Below are 26,907 nucleotides of genomic sequence, written 5' to 3' on the forward strand. Positions count from 1 at the left end.
CCCCTATGTGTGCAAACCACAGGCTAAGAACACCCACCTCCCCAGCAGAGCGGGGCAGAGACTCATGTTCAGTCTCCATCCCCCTCCCCCAGAATTCCACAAACCCAGTGGCATTGCCCAATGAAGGAATGACCTTTTGCTGAGTAACAGTTGAATGATCACCCCCTTGGGTTTGGTGTGGCAAAAGATTATTTTAAGTTATTGCTGTATCTTCTGTAAAATCTCAGGCAAAGACCATTTTGCAGTTGGATAGATCTCTTGTAAGGATCCACAATATATGCCCTCTAGGTCTTAGTGCCTGGACAATCTCTGCACACAAGAGAAAGAGGATCTGGGCCAGTCATCTGGGCAGGCACCATGGCTGTAATTAAACACAGACTCAGTTCTGAGCTTTTGCACAAGCAGTAATTAAAGGGAAACATGAGATAAAATTTTATATGGTTGCAGTAACCATGTCATCCTCAATTACTGACACAAGTAAGTTTCTTCTCATTCTGTATTGTTTTGCTATCTCTTTTTAGTATTTGGCTTTTATTAGAAGAAAGATTTATTTATTTTGAAGGGCAGAGTTACAAAGAGGCAGAGGCAGAGAGAGAGAGAGAGAGAGAAAGAGAGATCTTCCATCCACTCTTTCACTCCCCAAGTGGCCACAACGGCTGGAGCTGGGCCAATCCAAAGCCAGGAGCCAGGAGCTTCTTCCAGGTCTCCCACGTGGGTGCAGGGGCCCAAGGACTTGGGCCATCTTCTATTGTTTTCCCAGGCCATAGCAGAGAGCTGGATCAGAAGTGGAGCAGCCAGGTCTTGAACTGGCACCCACATGGGATGCCAGTACTGCAAGCGGCAGCTTTACCCACTATGCCATGGCACCAACCTCCATAGTATTTGTTTTTAAAATGATCTGTTTTATGTCTCTTCACTTACCTTTTCATTCTTTTTGAAAATATATATTTTTTAAAAAATAAAAGTATTTACAAAGGTCACAGACAAGATAGTTTAGAAACAGAAAAGGAGCAACAAAGAACTTGGTTAAGGTACCAGTGGACTCTGTTTCTGCAGAAAGGGAGAAGGCCAAAAAGCATTCCCGTGAAAATCATGAATTCTCTCACCATCCAACTGAGACTTGATTTACTGTTTCCACAAATATTTGAATGCTTAATTACACTAATTACATAGGATCTCAGATGTCTGAAAGTTTGTGTAAAATAAATTTCTTGTAACCTGTTCATCAAGAGCTGAAGGTTAGACAAAGCCTTCAAAGACCTAATCAGACTCTCAACCTCAAAGGAACACTGTGCATACTCTCTGATAGACAGACAGCTTTCTTCCACTCAGTGTCTTCCAGAAAGGAGATGACACACATGAAAGTTAAAGCATCAAAGATTTACCGTATAGTGGGCAAGACATTCTGCTTGGAATTACAGTGGGTTCAAAGTAGATTGAAATTGAAAGCAACACATATTTCAGACAACAGAGGAATCATCCCATAAATTTTGGTCCATCCAAATTATAGAACACAACGCAGCAATTAGCATCTTGATTTAGGAGGATCTTTATGATCCTATAAAGAGGTTTACGATATACTAAATGAAAGTAACATGTACAAGCACATTCATTATAATTCTGATACTATAGAGGAAAAAATTCTAACATAATAGACTAGAATAAAATACAAAAAATGTGTTGAAAGTCATGTTTACTGCTGAGTGACAGAATGACGGATGGTTTTCAGTTTCATCACTACCATTTGTGATGCTTTTTATCTTCCTAAAATGAAATTATACCGTTTTTATAATTTTGCGAAGTGCGCTACCTTTTTGTAAATGTAAATGCAAAGCTATTACAATATAACCAAGAAGTCTTAACACATGAAAAATTAGATAACATGAAGGAAAATAGTTCAACCACAGGTATACAAATCAGCTCAATGCAGAGTAAAACATGGTTAATTACTAATGATCTGTCAAAAATATGCTACAGGGGGCCGGCACTGTAGAGCAGTCGATGAACCTGCAGCCTGCAATGCTGGCAACCTATACCAGAATTCCATTAGAGTCCTGGCTGCTCCACTTCCGATCCAGCTCCCTGCTCATGCCCTGGGAGAGCAGCGGAAGAGGGTCCACGTTTTGGATCTGTTGCCACCCACGTGGGAGACTTTGATGGAGTTGCAGTATCCTAGTTTCAGCCAGGCCCAGCCCAGCCATTGTGGCCATTTGGGGATGGAGCCAGCAGATAGAAGATTTTTTCTCTCTCTCTCTCAGAGAGGCAGAGGCAGAGAGAGAGAGAGAGAGAGAGAGAGAGAGAGAGATCTTCCATCCACTCTTTCACTCCCCAAGTGGCCACAATGGCTGGAGCTGGGCCAATCCAAAGCCAGGAGCCAGGAGCTTCTTCTGGGCCTCCCACGTGGGTGCAGGGGCCCAAGGACTTGGGCCATCTTCTATTGTTTTCCCAGGCCATAGCAGAGAGCTGGGTCAGAAGTGGAGCAGCCAGGTCTCGAATTGGCACCCATATGGGATGCTGGCACTGCAGGCGGCAGCTTTACCCACTATGCCATGGCACCAACCCCCAACATGAAGGAAAAGAGTTCAACTGCAGGTATATAAACCAGCTCAATGCAGAGCTTGAGCTGCATTGCTTACTAATGATCTGTCAAAAGTATGCTGCAGGGGGCCGGCGTTGTAGAGCAGTCGATGAACCTGTGGCCTACAATGCTGGCATCCTATACCAGAATTTCATTAGAGTCCTGGCTGCTCCTCTCTCTCTCTCTCTCTCTCTCTCTCTCTTTCTTGACAGAGTGGACAGTGAGAGAGAGAGAGAGAAAGGTCTTCCTTTTCCGTTGGTTCACCCCCCAATGGCCGCTGCAGTCGGTGTGCTGTGTCCGGCGCACCGTGCTGATCCGAAGCCAGGAGCAAGGTGCTTCTCCTGGTCTCCCAAGTGGGTGCAGGGCCCAAGCACTTGGACCATCCTCCACTGTCTTCCCAGGCCACAGCAGAGAGCCGGACTAGAAGAGGAGCAACCGGGACAGAATCCGGCGCCCTGACCAGGACTAGAACCTGGAGTACCAGCACCGCAGGTGGAGGATTAGCCTAGTGAGCCATGGTGCCGGCCTCTCTCTCTCTCTCTCTCTATCTCTATCTCTATCTCTATCTCTATCTCTATCTCTCTCCCCCCCCCACCCTCCATCCCTCCCTCTCTCCCTCCTTCCCTTCTTTCCTCCCTCCCTCCCTGTCACTCTGCCTGTCATCTAAATTGTGTGTAAAAAGGCTGTCTCTGAGTGAGATGAGGAAGCATTGGATTCCTATCCAAAGCCTGAGTTCTAATTCCAGCAAGGTATTAAAACTGCCTTCACCTCTGTGCCATTACTTGCAAAACAGCGATAGTAGCATTTTCTTTATCTATATCTTTAGATTCATTGTAATAATAAAATACATTTATTCAGCTCTTAATAAATAATTTTGAGGAGCAGGTGTTTGACATAGCAGTTAAACCACCACTTGGGACACCCACATCCCATATCAGAGTACCTGGGTTTGAGCACTGGCTCTGCTTCTGTTCCAGTTTCTTGTTAATGTACATGCTGGGATGCAATACTACTGTGATGGCTGCAGTAACTGGGTCCTTGCCACCACATGAGGGACCCAGATTGAGTTCCAAGCTCCTGGCTTTGGCCTGGCCCAGCCTTGGCTGTTGCGGGCATTTGGGAAGCGCAACATTAGATAGAGGAGATCGCTTTCTGTTTCCTTGTGTGTTGCTCTATGTGTGTGTGTCTCTACCTTTCAAATAGAATAAATTAATTTTGAAAAAACTTTAAATGAATAAATTATTTGAGCCCCCTACTATGTACTAGAAAATGTACTACGTGAGGTGGTGAGGTTATGTCAATGAGGAAAACTGCTGTCTCCATAGGGTCTATAATCTAGTATGTATGGGCGCTGATGATAATAATAAATAAGGTCAATAAATAAAAGGTTTAAGGAATTAAGTGGCAATAAGTGTTATGAAGACAAATGAAGCAAAGCCAGGACTAAGAAGTGTGGGTTTCAATTTGAGACCGAGTACCAGGGGAAGGCCTTACTGAAAAAATGGTTTTGAGTAAATAAATGCAGACCTAGTGCTAGTGGATGTAAGAAGCAAACTGTGCTGGCATTTGGAAGAAAAGGATTCCAGACATATGAAACAGCCAGACCGAAGGCCCTGGGGCAGCGAGTGACTCATGTATCAAAGGGGAGTGGCTAGAGTAGAGAGTAACAAAGGGAACAGCAGGAAAGAAAAGCAGAGGTGTGAGGTGTAAATAGAGGTAACCAGACTGGCCTTGGCTCCAAGCGAGGTGGGAGGCACAGGAGGTCTCTATGCAAGGGACTACAGGGTCTGATTTACACTTTACCGGAGTACATCCGGCCGCTGTTCTGAGAATAGAGTGGAGGGAGTCCACAGGAGACCCAGGGAGGCCATCGGGGAGGATAGGGTAGATACCAGGCGACAGCCTCACGAGATGGCAAAACAGAGCCGATGGACAACAAGGGCAGTGGCACGGATGGTGAAATGAGACCAATGGGGAACTATTAAGAGCCTAGGGTGATTACTGATGCCATAAACAAGAGTGTCAATTTGTTAAGTCAACAACAGGAGTCACTATGCACTTACTCCTCATGTAGGATCTCTGTCCTTAGTGTGCTGTACATTGAGATTTAATGCTATAACTAGTACTCAAACAGTATTTTTTCACTTTATGTTTCTGTGTGGGAGCAAACTGTTGAAATCTTTACTTAATGTATGCTAAACTGATCTTCTGTATATAAAGAGAATCGAAAAATGAATCTTGATGTGAATGGAAGGGGAGAGGGAGTGGGAAAGGGGAGGATTGCGGGTGGGAGGGACGTTATGGGGGGGAAGCCATTGTAATCCATAAGCTGTACTTTGGAAATTTACATTCATTAAATAAAAGTTAAAAATAAAAAAATTAAAAAGAAAAAAAAGAAAATCAAATTGCTCTTTAAATATAAGACGATGGTGAAATGGTGCCCAGCAGTGGCACAAGTAAGAGCACGGGCTCCACTAGGGCCTCAGCCCAAACCCCAAGCCGTGGCATTCAGGTCCGGAGAAGTTGAGTGCAGAATGGAGCAGTGAGTGCAGGCTGGCCGGCTGTGGGCTTGGGTCTCCAGGCTTGCAAACCATGGCACAGAACTCAGTCAGACATGGGGTAAGAAGGCCAGATTTGCTTAATGCCTTCAGCCTCACCCCTTTCCCTGGAACTCACAGCCACTTGTTTTCTCCAGTTGTGCCTGGAAACAGAGTAGCTCTACCCTGGCTGCGACCTGCAGCAGAATTCAGCCCAAGAAGAGATGGCAAATGTTTGTCAGTCTGTCCTGAGGCAGTCCTCTGTCTCTGGGCAGAGCCCATCATCCCCGATGGAGGTAGTCCAGGGCGCTCTAATGCTGCTTCTCGCTAACTGACATGCTTCTCTCCTCAGTGATCCTTTAGGAGCATAAAGATCTTAGTCAACCCAAATTACAGGGTCTGCTTAATTCCAGGGGTTGATTTAAATATCGTTGCCTTGGGAGGAGGAGGCACAAGTCTTCCCAAGCAGAGAATTTCCTATGAGAACAATTGCTCTCCAAAGCATGTCCTTGGCAGCCCATTAATTATATTTCATTTTGACAGATCTCGTATATAGTTGTTACATCTTTGGGGGTAGGGGGAGAAGGTGTTGGGTGATTAATTGGTTGATAGTGTATGTTAATTGGATGATAATTAAATTTAAATTTAATTCCTATTTGAAACACTTAATTTAACTCAGGGCCAGAAAATTAGAATATTCAAGCTTCTTGAATGAACTTGTCTTTCTATCTGTCACCTTCCGATGTCTGTTGACACTTTCTCCTTGTTTACAAACGTGTTTCTCAAGAGAAGAAATCAGATAGTGTTTAGAGCTTCCAGCTGTAATAATAAAAAAAAAGTGTTGTTCTTGTAATCCATAAATATTTAATTGTTTCAAGTTGGAAAAAAAGTGTAAATACCCCTCACACTATCACTTAAGTTTGTTCTGAACAAGTCCTGTCAGGCTGAAAACCATGGGGTTTGTTTCCTCCCCTTTGGCATAATAATTGAGGAGCAACTCCAGAAGACAGGCCCTGTAGTTAGTCTCCAAAGAGGCCCCGAGATGCCCCCACAGGGAGCCAGGAGACTGAAGGCAAGGCAGGGAGCCATCCACATCACTGGAAGCATCTGAGAAATTCTCTGAGACTGTCATTTCTATTTCCCATCAAGGAAAACCTCATGAGATGAACTCTCTGGGAGCACCGTTGGCAAAATACCTCCTGAGTCCTCTCCTGTCACCCCAAGGTGGAAGGGACCTCTGGCCAGCCCTGGGATGGAAGCCACAGCCTTCATGACCCTTGACCGTCTTATGTAGAAAGTTTTGGTCTACCTGGGATCCAGTTGTTTGTAGGTTTCCTTGAGGATTGAGTGCCTGGCCTTAGGACTATGAAAGGATCTTCAACTCCTAGGCTATGAACAAAGAAAACGGAGGACCACGATCCATCAGAAATAGCATAGCATTTAACATTTCCCTGCTGTGGTTTGAGTCCTGATGCTACCTTAGTAAAGTTCTTCTGAGCCTCATTCCTGTCTTCTGTAAAATGGAATGTATACCACCAGGTCTCACAATGATGTTGTAAGGATTGAATGAGCTGATAAATGTTTGTAGGCACCTAGCATGGCACACATACTAAGATGTCCAGTGTCTGGTGGGTACTGCCATCATTACTGCCTAGTGATCTTAAACTTTACCTTCTGATCCTACAGCATGCCCCAGTCTAGCAGTAGCTGTGTTGATGTTGTCATCATTGTCATCATTGCTATTGGTTACACAAACATGCAGGCTGTGCCTTAGGTTTGCCCTTGACTTCTATGCTGCCTCAGACTTGGCCTCTGAGTTTGCCCCCCTCCCTTCCCTCACTAACTGGATCTCTCTCCCCAGCTGTCCTGGAGAAGCCTCTAGAAAAGAAGGCTGGAAGAAACTATGGCCCTCCAGGTAACAAGAAGCTTATCTATTTCATTGACGATGTGAACATGCCTGAGGTGGACACCTACGGGACTGTGCAGCCCCATACCATCATCAGGCAGCATCTGGACTATGGCCACTGGTAAGAGCACACACACAGGGGACATAGGCCAGGGGCAAAGTTCAAGACCTGGAGCCAGGCCAGTTGCAAGTCTGCTGGACTTACAGACCTCAGCTGAACTCTGGGTCCAGATGAGAATCCCCATGCTAACCCCAGTCTTCAGGGGATCCTCCACCTCCTGGACTTCTCTCTCAAACAGGGCCATTGGCAGGGGGGTGAGGGGAAAGCTTGTGGCTCAGCAGGCTAAGTTGTTGCTTGGGATGCCTGCAAACCGTACTAGAGTGCCTGGTTCAAGTCCCAGCTACTCTGCTTCCTGTCCTGCTAGTGGGCATCCAGGGAGGCAGCAGGTGATGGCTCAAGTACTTGAGTCCCTGCCACCCACGTAGGAGATTCAAATGTAGTTCCAGGCTTCTGCTTTTGGCATGGCCCAACCCAAGTCATTGCATGCATTTGTAGAGAGAAACAGCACATGGAAAGAGCTCTCTCCCTTCCTCCACTCCAACAAATATATACATATATACATACGTACATACAGCAAGGCCATTATCCACATGAAGATTTCATCTACAGAAGCCACTGAGCCCCCATTTAAGAAAAAGCCTTTATTCTCCAGGCCTCAACCCAAAATTATTTTTTTCTGGAAGGACCTCCAAACCCCCAAAGCAGAATGATCCTCTCTAATCCCCGACCGTGGCCCTATAGCACTGAGAAGGTGCAGTGAAAACACTCACCACACTGTGTACCAACCACACCAGGGCCTGCAGACCTTCAGAGCCTCCATCTCCTCAGAGCAACCCACAGGCTGTGTTGGGGTCTCTTGCAACAGCGTGGGTGTTGATGGCCTAAGATCTGCACGCACCAGGAAAACAAAACTTGAGACAAGTTCAGTTATCCTTCATACCTCACATCAAGTTGGTTGCTAAGAGTGAGGAGTGGGAAGAGAAACTCTGTAGAGAAGGATTATAGTTAGGATGGGAACCTGAGTTGCCGTCATTTCCTCCCTACAGTCTTTATTGGATGTCTGTCAAATGCAACCACCCATAGTCTCAATACTGGTCATTGAGCAGATGAACTCTGTGGTCAAAATCAGAGACACACTAACTACTTTTACCCTATACTCATAGTCACAAACCTTACATGGGAAGTCGAAGTTTCCTAGAAATGCCGCCGTATTGTCGTAGTCTATTTTTTTTTTTTTTTGACAGGCAGAGTGGACAGTAAGAGAGAGAGAGACAGAGAGAAAGGTCTTCTTTTTCAGTTGGTTCACCTGTCAATGGTCAGCTGGTGCACCGCGCTGATCCGAAGCCAGGAGCCAGATGCTTCTCCTGGTCTCCCATGTGGGTGCAGGGCCCAAGGACTTGGGCCATCCTCCACTGCACTCCCGGGCCACAGCAGAGAGCTGGACAGGAAGAGGAGTGACCAGGACAGAATCCGGTGCCCCGACTGGGACTAGAACCCGGTGTGCCGCCGGTGCCGCAGGCAGAGGATTAGCCTATGGAGCCGTGGCGCTGGCCTATCATAGTCTATTTACAAGTCCTCTCCCAGAAACGTGTACTTCAGATCATCTGCTCTCTCTTCAAACTTCGTAGTCCACCCAGCTCATAGCTTTGCCCCGTTGCTTGCTTCTACGTATGTACAACTTACTCAGAACCCCTCCTTTTCCATCTTATCTAACGCACTGTCCGTCGGCATCTTGATTCTACTAATGGAGACCTAACTTCATCAGTTGCCCCCTCTGTCTCCCTGCTGCCTCCTTCACATCATTTAAAATTGCATGAATTCCTTCTATTGTGTTAAAAAACATCATTTCTAATAACCTTTCTGGCTCTCTTCCTCTACACTACCTAATCTCTGTATGCTGACCTCACTTCCTCATCTCCTGCTGTCTCTTTGATCCACTATTGTTTGATATATTTTCCCTGCACGTTACTGAGCTATTCTTGCTAAATTACTACCTGCATCATTATTTCAAAATCCAAAGGGCATCCTTTGGGGTCTGTATCTTTCTTATTCTGCCTGCAGCACTTGGTGTGTTTAGACATTCTGTTTTGGAAACTCTGGCTTCCTTTGCCTTCTGCTGTACCACAGAGTGGTCTCTCTTCCTAGACTGTTTCTGTAGATGCTAACTGCCTTTGGAATTTATCCTGAGCTCTTGTCTCTTCTCAGTCTCTAGCAGTAGATCTAGACTTTTTTTCTTACCAAACACAAAAGCCGTGGGATACAGACTACCTCACCTTGACAGAGCACCCATTTACCTTGGCCCTCACACATCTCTCACCTATGCCTTCTGCTGGTTCCAGGTATGATCGGAACAAGCTGTCCCTAAAGGAGATCATGAATGTGCAGTATGTTTCCTGTATGAACCCAACTGCAGGGAGCTTCACCATCAACCCACGGCTTCAGGTAAAAATTACAGATCTGGGTGGTTCATAGGTCCTAACGGTGCCTTATCTGGGCTGATCTCTCTTGATAATGAATAATAGTTGGCCTTTCCCCATCCAGCCTTTCAGAATGGCAAATCAAATAGGATGCTCAATTGCATTTTTAGAGGGACTGAGAAACTCCCAGAACCAAAATTGTGAGGCTTTTAGAACTGGAGTGGTCATAGCGTTCATGTGATCAACTCCCTATCTCTGTAGATGAGGGCATTTCAGAGACATGAAGCTGTTTTCCCAAGGCCATAGGGATATCCAGTGTCAAATCTTCAGGTCTGGACTCAGATTATCTGAGTTCAAGTTCAGCTGTCTTCCTATTAGGCTATGTAGATATCTTTGACCAGAGGTCCAAAGCCTATTTTCACCACCACCACCCCCAACAGTGATTTTTTTTTAAGGTTCAACCTAAATTTGGGAATAGCATGAGAAACTTGAGGATAATGTACAGAAAATGTTCATTACTTTATCCAAACCCAGGAGAGGTGATTTCCACTCAGTGACAAAGGGCCTCTGGCTCATGTCCTCCCCATGTGCCTTTGTGTCCCATGCAGCGTCACTTCTGCGTGTTTGTGCTCTCCTTCCCGGGAGCAGATGCCCTCTCCTCCATCTACAGCACCCTCCTGACTCAGCACCTGCAGCTTGGAAACTTCCCAGCCCCCCTGCACAAGTCCATCCCCCAGCTGGTCCACCTGGCCCTCACTCTCCACCAGAAAATCGCCACCACATTCCTGCCCACTGCGATCAAATTCCACTACATCTTCAACCTCAGAGATTTTGCCAACATCTTCCAGGTGAGTGCATTTGCTCCAAGATGCCTCGGTCATGACCAGGAGACTCCTGTTACTAATAAAATGAGTAGTAAATGCCGAACTTTTAAGCAAAGGCACAGTTCATATCAAGTTGTGAACATAAGCAGACTGCCATGGGATCCAGGAGGAGAGACCTCAGCAAAACAGAATCTTGTTTGTAAATCAAATTATTTTTCAGTAAGTGGAATACACTTCTGAGTCAGTTCTTTTGGGCTGAAGAAGGTTCAGTATGCTGGAGACACTGTTATACAGATATTCCACAAGTATAGAGGAGTTACCTTCAAGTAAGTTCATTGTAAATTGAAAATATCTACAGATATTGGGGACTAGTGTTTTGGCACAAGGGGATAAACCACCACTTCCAATACTGATATTCCATATCAGAATGCTGGTTCGAGTCCTGGTTGCTCTGCTTCCAATACAGCTTTCTGCTAATGCACTTGGGAAAGCAGCAGAGGATGGTTCAAGTACTTGTGTCCCTGTCACTGATATAGGAGACCCAGATTGAGTTCCAAGCTCCTGGCTTCAGCCTGGACCAGTGCTGGCCATTGTAGCCACTTGGGGAATGAACCAGTGGATGAAAGGTACCTGTCTCTCCTTCTCTCTTTACCTCTGTTGCTCTGCCTTTCAAATAAATAAATAAGTCTTTAAATAAAAAAAAATCTCCAAATTGAAAACACATTGACTGGGCCGGCGCCGCGGCTCACTAGGCTAATCCTCCGCCTAGCGGCGCCGGCACACCGGGTTCTAGTCCCGGTCGGGGCGCCGGATTCTGTCCCGGTTGCCCCTCTTCCAGGCCAGCCCTCTGCTGTGGCCAGGGAGTGCAGTGGAGGATGGCCCAGGTGCTTGGGCCCTGCACCCCATGGGAGACCAGGAAAAGCACCTGGCTCCTGGCTCCTGCCATCGGATCAGCGCGGTGCGCCGGCCGCAGCGCGCTGGCCGCGGCGGCCATTGGAGGGTGAACCAACGGCAAAGGAAGACCTTTCTCTCTGTCTCTCTCTCTCACTGTCCACTCTGCCTGTCAAAAAAATAAAAAAAAAAAATAATAAAAAAAAAAAAAGAAAACACATTGACTATATCTAAGCCACCAAGTATCACAGCTTAGCCTAGTCCAACTTAAACATGCTTTGGAACACTTACGTTAGCCTACACTTGAGAAAAATCATCTAATAGAGGGCCTACTTTATAATAGAATATTGAGTATCTTGTGTATTGAAAATAGCAAACAGAATCGTTGTATGGGTATGTTTTCCCACCATCACAAGTGGAAAAACTGCTAAGTTGAACCACAATAAGGCAGAGACTATCTGTATGATGATGTCAGTTTCCTGGGCGAGAAACTGACACAAAGGAGGCTGGTGTTGGGGTGCTGCAGGTTAAGCTGCCTCCTGCAAAGCCGGCACCCCATATGGGCACTGGTTCGGGTCTCAGCTGTTCCACTTCTGATCCCACTCCATGCTAATATGCCTGGGAAAGCAGAGGAAGATGGCCCACATGCTTGAGCCCCTACTGCCCACATGGGAGACCTAGATGGAGTTCCAGGCTTCTGACTTCAGCCCGACCCAGCCTTGGCCATTACAGCCATTTGGGGAGAGAACCAGCAACGAAAGATCATTCTGTCTCTCCCCGCTCTCTTTCAAGTAATTCTGCCTTTCAAACAAACACATAAATTTTAAAAGAGAAAAAAAAAAAGAAAGAAAGAAGGAAGGACAGAGAGAGTAAGGAAGGAAGGAAGCAAGGGAGGAAGAAAACCTTCTCTAGATCCTATCCATTGTTCTTGAGATGTCAAAGAAAGTTCCCCCAAAGCATGCAAGAAAGCATTGCTTCCTGCATCTCACATCTTGATACTCCTAATAGGCTAGCTGCCAGCCCCTGGGATGACCCCAGTCCTAAAAACTCCAGGTCCATGTGCAGTCCCAAACCATTTCAGATCCCTCTGACATCAGAGTGGTAAGTGCTTGTCTCTGCCCACCGCTGCTTGCCCCATCAGAACCTCAGAAGACAGCCCAGCAAACCCAGGCCGTCACCTCCCCAGGACGGGTGCAGCATCCTCATGTAGTAGAGACCACAACTCTCCCAGCCTGCAGAAAAGTCTGCAGGAGCTCCTTTCCAGAGAGACCCCTCCCCACAACAGCAATGAGCTGTTATGGAGGGAAGAATGCCTTTTACACCGAGCAGAGGCCGTCGGCACAGGGAAGTGTCAAAGTGAAGTGACGTGACCCTCAGCATTGAGCACAGGTACTTGGAAGTTGTCCAGGGCACTGGCTGTGCGGGTAGGACTCAAAGCTCCAAACCCTGATGTGGGGAGCAACTCGGACTAGACTAAGTTACTGGAATTAAGACTTATTCTATGCATCTGCTCTCCCACAATATGGCGCTGGGAGAGGAGTAAACAACTTCTACACAGCTGCCTCCAGTTCGACCAATAACCTGCAGGAGCTGATCCTGCTCCTGATTGGAGGAGAGCAGCGTACTCGGCATGTGGGTAGCAGAGTTGGGATTGGTGGAAGAGGACTATAAAGGAGGAGAGAGACAACATGCACCAGGAACATCTAAGGGGAACATCTGGATAACATCTGAGCAGCCCCCGAAAGAGACGGCTGGCGGTGTGCCGCTCCTCCGCGGAAGTGGGGAAAGTGGCAGGGGGAACCACCCCTCCACGGAGGTGGAGGGGTTGCCAGCCAACCTGGGAAGGACCAGCAGCAAACCCGGGAAGGGCCGAGCAGACAAAAGAACAGCGCAGGGTCCTGTGTCGTTCCTCCGCGAAGAGGGGGAGCGACACCTGAGCCCCACGTTCCAGCCAAGACTCCAAGGAACAGCATCCTAACAATGGTTCCCAGATCCAAGAGCTGTGCACCAGAAAGCCTTAACCAGAAGGTGGAGCCACTAAGTCTGGGAGCCTGGAAAAGTTTGAGCACTCAAGGAGGCTGGCCTGGGATAGCACTCCTGTCTCAGAGGTAGCCCCCAAACACGAACTCATTTTAAAACTATGGAACCAGGGACCGTGTTGATTTGCGGAAGAGCGCACAGCTGTCCCCAGTGAGGGATCTGAAACGCAAGTGTTCAGGTTCCTGGTCAAGGCTCCTTTTCAGCACCCCAAATCATCCTCTTCATCCAAACTTCCAGTGAGGAAAATAAGCAAGTAATGTTCAGGCAGCAACACACCCACAGCAGTAGGCCCGCAAGGCCCTCAGCTCTACATCTCTCAGGCCTGGGAGTGGCACAGCTTGACCCGACCCATTTGTTGAGCTTTAATTGAAAGGAGAATTGTTTACCCATCCCTCTCTCTGTTTTCTCCGCCACCCCAGGAGTGGGAGTGCTAACACCCACATTTTCCAAGTGGGAAAGGCGAAATTAAAGGCCATTTGAGCAAACTTGGGTTGCTCATAAGAAGCAGAACTAAAGGGCAGTGGGGTCAGTGACGTTCCTTCTATCAGACAACCCAGCCTTAGCTTCTGCCTGGACAGTCGCCTTGTTGCCTGCACAACCTGCCATCTAATCCTCACAATAACCCTTTGGGACAGACATTATTGTCTCAATTCAACAGCGGCTAAGAAAACTTACTAGGGAGTAGTTGACAGCACAAATGGTCAAGCAGGTAGGAAAGCAAAAATGGTGTTGTGGCATGAGTGCTTCCTGGTGGGGACAGACAGGGGTAGAGGGGATCTGGTGAGAGGTGCAACTGGGGAGATCATTCATGACCGGAGTGGGACCTAGGAAGCTTCGACCTTAGTCTGTTCTAACTGAGAACACTTTCAGAACTCAGTTCTAAGCCTTTACATCTATCAACAAATTTAACCCTCACAACAGTGGAGAGAAGGTAAAATACTGACGATTCTCAATTTAGAGAAGACTAATCTGCTACAGACGGATCCGATACCTTGAGCGTGATGACCATGCCCATCTGCGGCCCTGACAGCCACCACTAGAGTGCTCATTCCTACTGCATAGGTGACTCTGGGGCCACAACAGGCTTCCTAGCAGGAGGCTATCCTAGTCCAACGGTGTTTTCACTGACAATCGATGCCGTGTCAAGGAGGAAGCAGAGAGCAGAGACATTGGAATGGAGGCTAAGCCTCATGCTGTCCCCCAGCCCCTCACCCTGGCCTAAGCAGCCTGAGTGGCAACCCCCTGGGCTCTGTATCCCTGCCTGGCTCCTGCACCTGCCAGCTGTCAGTCACCTGCCACAAGCGTGGGAAGGTACATCCCCCTCTGGAGCAGCTGCCTTCCTTTACCCACACAGCCCCTCACCCTCCTCCTCCAGAGAGAAGTTTCAAACTCAGAGCTTGGCCACTGTCTCCCTCTGCTCCCTCCCTCCCTGACTGCTGAGTTGAAGCCCTGATGGAAGAGGTTAAGTGGCTGGTTGGATGCCCAGCAGGAGAGAGGCACTGCTTAGACAGCACTCTTGCTTTCCTTCATCCAGCTCGATCCAAGGCTCTGTAGTGCAGAGACCCTCTCTTCACTTCCCTCACTGTGTCCAAATCAGAAGAGAACCTGATAGCAGTCTGAGTAGCGGAAATCATTAACGGTTCCCATCTCGGGGCTGCACGTCACTGAAATGGTGCAGAGTTTGCACTTGACATGCTCACATGCACGCAGCCCTTAATTGTCAGTCTGCCTGGCCATCCAGCCATGACAGGGTTTAGAAACGTCAACTCTGAGTTGGCCTCACTGTCACACACAAACTCCTAGAAGTCAGAATCCCTGCCTGGCGCTTTCCCCTCCCCTCCCCATGGAACATACCTCAGCATCCTAGGAGAGACAGCAAGGAGAAAGAGGCTGAGACACACAACAAGTTCTCGAAAAAGCTCACAGAGAGATGCATATTATGAAAAAACTATCCGTAGATTTCAAAAAAAAAGGTTCTTCACCAAAATAAACCTGTGTTTTCCTGGAATCAAAAGAACCTAGTGGGAGTCCTTTTCTCTCTTAATGAACATTTGTTAAAACATAACAAACAGGAGAAAAGCTCACAGTCAGAAAGCGGAGTTTGGTTAATTATTTCAGAGTAACTGCAGCTATCTAACCACAGCTGCAATAAAGGAATAGAACCTTCCCAGCATCTCAGACACTCCTCTCTCACTTCCTCCCGTCCAGTCTTTCCTACTCCTGCCAGGGCTAAATACTGTCTGCACTTCCAGTGCTATGAATGACTTTGACCTGTTGTAGAACTTTATATAAATAGGATATATAGGGAACATTGCTCCATCAGTGTTATGTATATTATTAGCTTTTTTATCACTAATATTTGAAACAAGTTACTTATAAAGGAAAGAGGTTTATTTCTTTTTTTTTTTTTCTTAAAGGTTTGTTTGTTTGAAAGTCAGAGTTACACAGAGAGAGGAGAAGCAGCGAGAGAGAGGTCTTCCTTCCGTTGGTTCACTCCCCAATTGGCCCCAACAGCCAGAGCTGCACCAACCTGAAGCCAGGAGCTTCTTCCGGGTCTCCCACGCAGGTGCAGGGGCCCAAGCACTTGGGCCATACTCCATTGCTATCCCAGGTGATAGCAGAGAGCTGGATTGGAAGAGGAGCAGCTGGGACTAGAACCCGCATCCATATGGGATGCCGGCGCTTCAGGCCAGGATGGTAACCCACTGTGGCACAGCGCCAACCCCTGATGTCTTTTTTCAATGTTAAAGAAGTTACAGTGGCTGGCGCTATGGCATAGCGGGTAAAGCTGCCGCCTGCAGTGCTGGCATCTCATATGGGCACCGGTTTGAGTCCCGGCTGCTCCACTTCTGATCCAGCTCTCTGCTCTGGCCTGGGAAAGCAGTAGAAGATGGCCCACAGCCGGCCCACAGCCGGCGCCGCGGCTCACTAGGCTAATCCTCCACCTTGCGGCGCCGGCACACTGGGTTCTAGTCCCGGTCGGGGCGCCAGATTCTGTCCTGGTTGCCCCTCTTCCAGGCCAGCTCTCTGCTGTGGCCAGGGAGTGCAGTGGAGGATGGCCCAAGTCCTTGGGCCCTGCACCCCATGGGAGACCAGGAGAAGTACTTGGCTCCTGCCATCGGATCAGCGTGGTGCGCCGGCCGTAGCGTGCTGGCTGCGGCTGCCATTGGAGGGTGAACCAATGGCAAAAGGAAGACCTTTATCTCTCTCTCTCTCTCTCTCTCTCTCTCACTGTCCACTCTGCCTGTCAAAAAATAAAAAAAAAAAAAAAAAAGAAGATGGCCCAAGTCCTTGGGTCTTGGGCCCCTGCACCCGCGTGCAAACCAGGAAAAAACTCCTGTTCATGGCTTTAGATCAGCGCAGCTCCAGGTCATTGTGGCCATCTGGGGTGTGAACCAATGGATGAAGACCTCTCTCTCTGCCTCTATATAGCTCTGCCTTTCAAATAAATAAATAAATAAACATTTTTGAAAAAGTTAAAGATACTATCACTCAAATATTTCTTTTGCTCCACCTCCTTCCAATGTATGTGAGACCACCCCACTATGTCTCGTATGTCCTTTACGCTCTTTTCTTTACTTTTAGTTTTTTTGGCTTTGATTCAAACTGTATGTTTCATGCTGATTTCTCTTCCTATCCACTAATTCTCTCTTTCACTGTATCTGTTATGTTTTAGCCTTTCTGTTATTAATTTTACTACTGTGAATTAGGGTCATTTTAGTTCAATAAGTTCCATTTGATTCATTTTTTGCTTCCCGTTCATTGCTAAAACTTCATCTTGTCTTCAAATTTCTTACTCATATCAGAGAACTTCAAAAAGTTCACACAAAAAAATGAATTAAAGGAGAACTTTGTTTTGGTGCAAAGATTTTGAAATATGTGTGTAGTATTTTGCTGGTATTAATGAATAATGAAGAATTGTTGAATGATCTCTTTTCTTCTAAGACAAGAAAGGAAGCAATAAGAACAAACACAAAATAAATGAGTTTGAAGTTAGAGGACTTGCTGGAATTTTCAATGAAAAAGAAGGTTAGGACATTGGCTAATAGCAACAGAGGGAAATGATGGAAGCATTTTAAGAAAATGGTAAATATTTGGAACCATCTCTGTGGCATACAGGAAGGGGATGCAACCAGATAAGAGTAAATGGATTATTGACCTGAAAAGATTAGCTATATGCATTCCAGCTCTTTGTCATAGTTCTGAATTTACACAGCCATTTGCTACCTCCATCATGTTTTTTTTTTTTAAAGATTTCTTCTTTTGAAAGGCAAAGTTACAGAGAGAGAGAGGAGAGACAGAGAGAGAGATCTTCCATCCACTGGTTCACTTTCCCAGATGGCTTCACTGACCTGGGCTGGGCCAGGCTGAAGCCAGGAGCCAGAAGCTTTATCTGGGTCTCCCATGTAGGTGCAGGGGCCCAGCCACTTGCACTGTCTTCCACTGTTTCTCAGGCACATTAGCAGGGAGCTGGATCAGAAGAAGAGCAGCTAGAACTCGAACTGGTGCCTGTATGAGATGCTCATGCCATAGTCAGCAGCTTAACCTGCTACGCCACAGTGCCAGCCCCTCCATTGTTTTCAAAATGGCAGTTTGGAATTGACATATAACAGAAAAGCCACCTCTCCCTCCCTGTGAGGATCCAAAATATAGTGGCTAAAATTTCAAGCACTAAAGTCAGGAAAACCCAGTTTCAAAATTTTGTGATTTTGAAGTAAAGCAACTTAATGTATGATATTGAGCAACTTTTCTCTCCTCCTCAATCCCAATCCTAATCCCTAAACTACATAAAATGTATGTCATAAAAATTGCTTCATAGGATCATCACAAAGTTCAAAGCATTCTTTGGTAAGTTTCTTGGCCAGTGCCTTTCACAATACTGGCTTCAATAAATTATAGTGGTTGTAGTTTTATGATGAGAACAAAATAAGAATTTCAATGTATCGAGTATGTGAGATGGGCAATACTAATTTCCTTAGGTGTGTTAATCTGAATTATTTCAAGACCTTTAAGACGTCAGCATTATTCGTCCTGTTTGAAAAGTGAGCTGTCACGTGCACTGCCCAAAATCACACAACTGCTATTGTAAAAGTGACAGTATTGGAGGTCAGTTATGTCTGCCTCCAACACCTGGATCTTTCCACACAAGCTCCCATTCAGAAGTGCTCTATATACTCCAGGGAGCTTCTCCCAACCCATCACCCAGGGCTGGATAAAAAGATTTCATGACGTTCTCCTAGCTATTGTATTTCTGAATTTTTAAAAGATTTATTTATTTGAAAGTCAGAGTTTTGGGGAGGAGGGAACAAGGAGAGAGAGGAGAGAGAGAGAGAGAGAGAGAGAGATCTTTCTTGGACTGGTTCACTTTCCAGATGCCTGCAACAAATTCAAGAGCCTGGAACTCCGTCTGGGTCTCCACATGGGTGACCATGGCCCAGGTACTCGGGCCATCTTCTGCTGCTTTCCCAGATGCTTCAGCTTTGAGCTGGATCTGAAATGCAGCAGCCAGGACTCAGTTGCTCCAGTACGGAATGTCAGTATTGCAAGCAGCAGCTCGACCATGCATCACAACTCTGGCCGCATGAATTGTTATTAATGTTATTTTTCTATATGTTCTCCTTGAAGGGCATTCTTTTCTCCTCAGTGGAATGTGTAAAATCCACACATGACCTAGTAAAGCTCTATCTGCATGAATCCAATCGGGTTTATCGGGATAAGATGGTGGAAGAAAAGGACTTGGATCTTTATGATAAAATCCAGACAGAAGCACTTAAGAAAATTTTTGATGTAAGTATTGCCCTGAAGATTTCTTTTACATCTGAAATATAATGATAACTGTGCAAATGGCCACCCAAATAATAACATCTAGGCCATTAATTGGGGAAAGTCAGAGATTAGATAAGGGAAGAAGTTCTATCATTATTTTTTCCAGGTGAAAAATGTTGGGCCAAGAATAGACACAAACTCATCACAGAAACTCTGTGTTGAAAAGGTGCATAGAGATCATCTGACCTACTGTCAGTGTGGTACAAAGTGACTTCAGTAGCATCTCCCAGACTGGTCATTCCAGATGAGGTCCAGCATCCTTGTGGTTACACAATCTCATCTTTTCCACAGCTGCCATTTTGGAATTGCTAATGACTTGAAATTCAGAGCAATTTTGAAATTTGGAGAAATTTAAAAAACAGAGCTTTTTTTTCTAATAGTAGTTTAACACTAATCTTCAGTCTATTTGACAAACTTTCAGACGTTGTCAGGCCATTTATTTCATCTTTCCTGAATCTTTTATTCCGTTGGCCAAATAGTCGTAATCTTTCTATCCATGTCTAACATAGGTTAGCTTCAAATCCGGAGAACTTTCATATCGTCTTGATTATTTTCCCGTCCATTCTTCCCTCCACCCCTGAAATTGTGATACCTGACTTTCATCACAGGACCCAGCTGGGTCTTACCAAAAGCAGGATCACCCCTCGCATATTTTATATACTGCATTTCGCTACCATGTTCCCCAAAATGTATCCTGCTAAACGTTGTACTACAAGTTACTCCTTGGACAGAAGCTGTCTGTAATGAAATGAGTGGAGAAAGTGCTATATATTTTATCTGTCTCTTGGAAATTCACAGTGCATTTAGCATATTAAAGCCCAGAATCAAGAATAACCCTATTTTATACACCGTGTCTTAAATGTATTAGACCCTAAAACTCATTTTTCATAAAAGCTATTAATAATTCATATAATGAATGGTCCACAAAATATGCCTTGGGACACACTGATAGTGTTAGCACAACCTGAGATCATATTATATTTCTTAATGTCAAAATTATCCTGCATTTAACACTGTTTCTTCTATTCATCAGAGCTCTGTATGTTCCACATTTACTGCATGTTTGTCTTCTCTTATACTTAGAAATATTCAAGTCTTGTAAAGTTTACAGTGTTTTTCCTATACTCACTAGGTTTGGTTTATTTCCATATCTATTCTTCATAAGATCCTAACTCCTGTAGAGCCTACACAGCCTTTTGGAATGTTTTGACAGCATTTTAAGCAGTGTATTTCAACCTGCTTTTTACTAGGTCAAACTTTCTAAGTTCTTCTCCCATCACTTCTATGGGGCCTGATGTGAGAACTCTGACTCCTTAACCGCCCCTCTCTTAGCACTGTAGTGCTGGCTAATTTACATATTCATTGTTAGCTCTTCCAGTGAGGCTTGGCTACTTCATCAGGTGACCTGAGCTAGCACCTTAAGGTAGACTCTCAGACTCTGAAATAAAGCCTGTTATGTGGGTCTTTCTATGAAGGCCACGTCCTTTTGATTATAGATCCAGTATCATTTTTTTTTTTTTTTTGAATGCTCACTTTGTCCCTAATATGTGTCTTTTTTTTTTTTTATCTTTTATTTAATGAATATAAATTTCCAAAGTACGTCTCATGGGTTACAATGGCTTTCCCCCCCATACCGTCCCTCCCACCCACCACCCTCCCCTTTCCCACTCCCTCTCCCCTTCCATTCACATCAAGATTCATTTTCGATTATCTTAGTATACAGAAAATCAGCTTATTATACCTTAAGTAAGGATTTCAACAGTTTGTTCCCACACAGAAACATAAAGTGAAAAATAATAGATGATTTTTTTTTAAATGATGATGAAATCAGATCAGACCTATTGTCATGTTTAATCCCAGTGAGAGTCAAGTTGGGAATTGATAGTTTTTTTTTTTTTTTTTTTTTTTTTTTTTTTTTTTTAACAGAAGATCAGTTTAGTGTACATTAAGTAAAGATTTCAACAGTTTGCACCCCCATAGAAACACAAAGTGAAATATACTGTTTGAGTACTCGTTATAGCATTAAGCCTCAGTGTACAGCACATTAAGGACAGAGATCTTACATGAGGAGTAAGTGCACAGTGACTCCTGTTGTTGACTTTACAAATTGACACTCCTGTTTATGGCATCAGTAATCTCCCTATGCACCAGTCATGAGTTTCCAAGGCTATGGAAGCCCCTTGAGTTCTCCGACTCTTATCTTGTTTAGACAAGGTCATAGTCAAAGTGGAGGTTCTCTCCTCCCTTCAGAGAAAGGCACCTCCCTCTTTGAAGACCTGTTCTTTCCACTGGTAGATCCAGTATCATTAATCCTGCCATCATCTTTCCCCAAATGCTAGCCTGAAGTGACTTTGTCTGCATGCAGTCTTCACACTGGTATCAAGAAAAGGTTGCCAAATTTCCACGAAACAAGCAATACAATCCTGTATCCACCGCTCAGGGTTTCAACTGCTCTGCTCCACGGTCCTGTGTGAAATAACGTCACTATTAAAGAATCTTTGATTCACTGTGTCAGTTGATCTTCTTTCTCCCTTCTACCCAGCATGGCTCTGATCATAAAATCGGAGACTTGTTTTGTTGATCAAAGAGTCTTTGTCAACCTTTTCAAAACTATACTTTTGTTCCTCCTCTGCTGGATTGTCAGTGTAAATTGACTGCCATCGGAACTGGTTCCAAGTATGTCAGCGCATTCTCAAAGTGGGTAAATGTATTCCCACATTCCTTCCTGAAATGCTTTCCTAAGCTAACCAGAAGAGCCCTCCTACATTGCATTGACACCTTATCCAAATGCATGTGCATTTTTTGTTACTGTCTGACAAAACCAGAAAGGTTTGCTTTCTTTGGCCATGAAACCATGTACAAAATATAATAACTCCTTGATTTTTGAGGGCTCTTTCCAGTCCTTTCTTCTTTTACCCAAGCAGCAGTCCTGGTTTCTCTATAGCATCCATATTATCTCCTAATTAGGTTTCATGAACTCCCTCTCATGGTCTTACAAGACTAAATCCTCCCCCACTCCCACTACAGTGACTTTGGCCCTGGGCAGTCCTTCTGCTGGTGAAGGGCATGGTGGTTACCTCTTTCCCAGGTAGGTCTTTCAATCTGAACTTGAGGAGCAATGAATAGCAGACAGGGATAGCTGTTTATACTGACATGACTTCCTTCCTGTGTCTCAGAAATCCTGTTCCCTTTTTGGACTTACCTTCTCTAGTACTTTTCTTCCTACCTTAAGTCCCAGGTTTTTGGGTTTTGACAGGTGAGTCGTTCCTTATGACTCCTCCCACATGAATTTAAAAATTAGTTCCCTCTTCAATATAAATTCAAGAATACATTGCAGTGAAGAGACAGAGACTCCATGTCTTTTAAGTTAATTCATGTTTGACATTTATTTAACACAGTAACTCAGATTTCTCCTGTGGGTGAGATTTGACACACAGTAAGTCCATATCCTTAGGAAAGCTTTATCAATAAGGGATTCTACTGTGAAAGCTTTCGGGACGCTAGGAAGTCCCCATAAGTAAGTCAGGCACCTAAGGATGGCCAGCAGCACATTCTTTTATTTTTATTTTTTATTTATTTATTTTTTTGACAGGCAGAGTGGACAGTGTGAGAGAGAGACAGAGAGAAAGGTCTTCCTTTTGCCGTTGGTTCACCCTCCAATGGCTGCCACGGCCGGCGCACTGCGCTGATCTGAAGGCAGGAGCCAGGTGCTTCTCCTGGTCTCCCATGGGGTGCAGGGCCCAAGCACTTGGGCCATCCTCCACTGCACTCCCTGGCCACAGCAGAGAGCTGGCCTGGAAGAGGGGCAACCGGGAAAGAATCCGGCGCCCTGACCGGGACTAGAACCCAGTGTGGCGGCGCCGCAAGGCAGAGGATTAGCCTAGTGAGCCGAGGCGCCAGCCCCCAGCAGCACATTCTGTCCCTCAGGACAAATCCACAAAGCCAGCACTGGCAACCTAGAGTGTGCATTTGCACGTGAGAAAGGAAAGGATGCTTTGTTATGGTGCAGGACAAGTTGGCATGGACGTAGTAAGGCCTCTGAGGATGGTGTCTTCATGCAACTCTGGTGAAAGAGCCCCTTCTTAAAGAAACCCATCTGTGTGTCCACACCTCCTCTTCCGATCCAGGAAGCAGAGGCCACCTGCTATCTTCCATTTCCTAGCCTCACCCAACAAGGAATAGCCAACATCACCCATGACTTCACGGAGCTGGTAAATGAGTGCTAAATACCCACATACAAGGGCTTCTCAAGAGGGAGGAAGTGTTGGAAGTAGCACTGACACTGCATTTTTCAGGGATGTGCACAGAAAAACAAAAACCAGGTGTCTCCACTCTGTAGAACCAAATTGGGGATCAATAAGGAGGATCCCTTTTCTTACATCTCATCCTCAGGATACTGAAGAGGTCTTGGAGCAGACCCAAAGCCTGAACGTGTATTGCCACTTTGCAAGTGGAGTCGGTGAGCCCAAATACATGCCTGTCCAATCCTGGGAACTTCTGACCCAGACCCTGGTGGAAGCCTTGGAGAACCACAACGAAGTCAACACGGTGATGGACCTGGTTCTCTTTGAGGATGCCGTGCACCACGTGTAAGTGTGCTGCTCTTCTTACCTTTGCTCAGTTGCTTCCCCTTCCCAGTGGCAGGGGAGTCTCCTTTGGCTCTTTGCACACCCTTCCCTAAGGCCAGGAAAACAGCTGCAGCTTCTTCCACTGGCCTTATGGGGGCAGCAAAGTGCTGAACCCAGGCAGAACTTGAATTGTTTCCATGTCTACCATTCACTATCCCTATGTGTGACCACAGTGACGCTAAAAGAGTTGAGATCATAAAAGAGACACCAAAACAGCTCAGGACTCCTATCCTTATCCCAATGCTGGTCCAAAGATTAATTTTTTTTTTTTTGGTAAGAAGCTCCATTTATTTAGGTAAAACAGCTTGCAAATAAATCATTGGTAAACATTACAAAATAAATACAATTTAAAAAACTTTCCAATATATGTAAAACTCACAAATGTAATCCTTTTTAAAAATAAAATATGTTCAGAGCACCCTTGGTATAAAATGCCTAATTGCTACCTTTGCACAGGGACAAAGGCTAAATTTTCTTTTAATGAAATATAGCATTTTTGTTCAAGTACACACATCTGATAGGATCATGGAAAATGTGTACTATGGGAAAAAAAATGGGGAATGTATTGTGGTGCAGTGAATTAAACTGCCGCCTGCAATGCCGGCATTCTGCATCCAAGCACTGGCCGATTTGAGTCCCAGCTGTACCACTTCCCATCCATCTCCCTGCTAATGCGCCTGGGAAGGCAGCAGAGGATAGATAACCCCAGTATTTTGGCCCCTGCACCCATGTTGGAGACCCAGATGGAGTTCCCAGATTCTAGCTTTGGCCTGGAACAGCCCTGGCTATTTCAGCCGTTTAGTTAGTGAACCCATGGATGGAAGATTTCTCTCTCTTTTTCTCCCTGTACCTCTCTCTATATATCACTTTGTCTTTCATACAAATATTAAAAAATAATCCATGAATATAAAAAAATTTTGCACCCAAATAAACCCATCTTTTAAGTCCGTTTTCCATTTATCTTTGAAGCCTCCTCATATTTCAAAAGTCAAATGTCCTTTTGAGTATCATTGCTATTCAGCGAGTCACTGAGAGCCCTCACCAAGTCTCCCAGCTCATCTGCATTCCCACTTAATGCTATCCCCAGACTTCTCCTCACAGTCCCCAGTCGGAGTCCCATTCACCAGCCCTCCCAATCCTCCACATCCTCCGACCTTGACCCCTGGCACTCCTGGTCTTCACCAGAAAACTCTGTTCTGCCTTCAACTCCTCTGAGCCTTGGCCTCCTTGCTGATTTCTAATGGAACCCTGATGGATCCCTGAGCCGGGGAAAGCTGTTCTTTCTTCGCCATCCCGTGTCTCCCAAGGCCGAGGGGGTTAAGTCTCCCCTTTCCCACCAGCCCACCCCAGTGGCCCATTTAAGTCATCTCTCCTTTCATCCTTAACAAACCCGGTTCTTTTGAAGCACAAGCAATCGACTTTCATGCTCAGTCTCTCTCCTCGTTCCTGTCATCAGCCGACTTCAGTCAGTGTGGCTTCCAACATAGGTGATCAAACTGACTAATACTGTTTTTAGGGGAAATAATGGCTGACTGTGAAGACTGGCTTTTCTCCTGAGGCTCATCAAGCTCCAAAGATGAGTTCCAAAGAGAAGCCTGTACTGCTTTTCAGAGTGGCAAAAAACTGGGAAAAAAAATGAAGTGTATCTGGATGTCCAATTTCTGCATACCTGCGTTAAAATATCCTCCCTCTTCCTTTAACCTTGTACTGCCCTTTCTTCCCCTCCCTGGGGCTCAGGGACTCCTCTCTGCTGCCTCTACTGGACAGACAGAATAGAAGCATCCCCATCTTAACCAGAAAAAAAAAAAAAAAAAGAATGCAAAACAGTACAGGGAGAAGCAGACGAACTAAGATCTCACAGCCTCTCATTGCTGCACACAGTACCTGGGACATGGAGGCTTTGGGGCCCACCTTCTGAAGTTCAAGGTGCAAGAGGGACAGGGCAAGATGGAAGGGGTGTGTGTGTGTGGTCTGAGGAAGCAAATGCTCATTCTGACTTCATCTAGCTGTGTTATTCTCAGCACTGGAGTCCTTAACATTTTCTTTTCTTTTGTTTCTTATGTCTTTTCCCAGCTTTGCCTTTCTTCCCTTCAGCTATTTTGATGTTGGACCCAACAACACACGGCTGTGTAGTGCTTAGGGCTCACATCTGTAGACAGAAACAGATCCAAGTTCCAATCCTGGTTCTGCCGGTGCCACGGCTCACTAGGCTAATCCTCCGCCTGTGGCGCCGGCACCCCAGGTTCTAGTCCCAGTTAGGGTGCCGGATTCTGTCCCGGTTGCTCCTCTTCCAGTCCAGCTCTCTGCTGTGGCCAGGGAGTGCAGTGGAGGATGGCCCAAGTGCTTGGGCCCTGCACCCGCATGGGAGGCCAGGAGGAAGCACCTGGCTCCTGGCTTCGGATCGGCGCAGCGCCAGCCGTAGTGGCCATTTGCGGGGTGAACCAATGGAAGGAAGACCTTTCTCTCTCTCTCTCTCTCACTGTCTAACTCTGCCTGTCAAAAAAAAAAAAAATCCTGGTCCTGTCACCCATTGGCTGAGGTGCTTTGGGAAGAACGCTTAACTTCCCAAGCCTCAGCTTCCTTTCCTGGAAAAATGAGACTAGTAAGAGGGTACCTCTGTGTTGCAGGGTCACCACTATTGAGGTAAAGCACTTTGTGCTGAATAAGCAGTCAACAGATAGCAGGGTCTTCTTTGCACAATCACTTTCCTTAAGATCACCATTGTCAATTTTCTCCTGACTTCTTATTCTTGTTCTGCTTTCTTTTCAAAGCCTTAAACTGCATCTTCCCCCTTCCCACCCCTTCCTTTGGCATAATTTCCATACATCTTTCCCTCGGCTTTTTTGTCTTTTCACTCTCCCATATATGTTTCTGCCTCATTTTTATTCCTCTTAGAATCACTCAGCAGTCCTTAGCAAAACAGGAGCTTCAGATCTACGTCTTTTGTCCAAGTATCTTATCAGTCCTCCAAGGGTGTGTGTGTGTGTGTGTGTGTGTGTAGTCATCAATACACCAGCTTCCTCCAGCTGTGCTATGCTGCATCCTCAGCTTTTGTTTTTAATCTCCTAGAAATTCAGTAATGGGCTTAACTTAGCCCGCCTTGGTTTTCTGGCCCAGGAGCCCTTTAGAATATTGATCTTCTTTCTAAATGTTGTAATTTAAATGCAGAGTCCTGTGCCCTCGTCAGAGGTTGTTAATG

The 26,907-nt window shown here is 45.7% G+C and overlaps 1 protein-coding gene across 5 annotated transcripts in view; it reads left to right on the top strand.

The window, feature by feature from the left end:
• Positions 1-26,907, top strand: part of DNAH9 (dynein axonemal heavy chain 9) — a 371,124-nt gene that overhangs the window by 191,400 nt on the left and 152,817 nt on the right. For all 5 annotated transcript variants that reach the window (XR_016223981.1, XM_070061398.2, XM_089317689.1 and 2 more), the window contains 5 exons: positions 6,977-7,142; positions 9,422-9,524; positions 10,108-10,347; positions 18,880-19,041; positions 23,473-23,669. Coding sequence is in view for 4 of the 5 variants with exons in the window: in XM_070061398.2 (XP_069917499.2) it covers positions 6,977-7,142; positions 9,422-9,524; positions 10,108-10,347; positions 18,880-19,041; positions 23,473-23,669 (868 nt within the window). In the remaining variant the exon portion in view is untranslated. The remainder of the gene's footprint in view (positions 1-6,976; positions 7,143-9,421; positions 9,525-10,107; positions 10,348-18,879; positions 19,042-23,472; positions 23,670-26,907) is intronic.

Source organism: Oryctolagus cuniculus, chromosome 17 (assembly GCF_051225735.1).
Source record: "Oryctolagus cuniculus isolate XC-2025 breed Fujian yellow rabbit chromosome 17, ASM5122573v1, whole genome shotgun sequence".
Classification (NCBI taxonomy): domain Eukaryota; kingdom Metazoa; phylum Chordata; class Mammalia; order Lagomorpha; family Leporidae; genus Oryctolagus; species Oryctolagus cuniculus.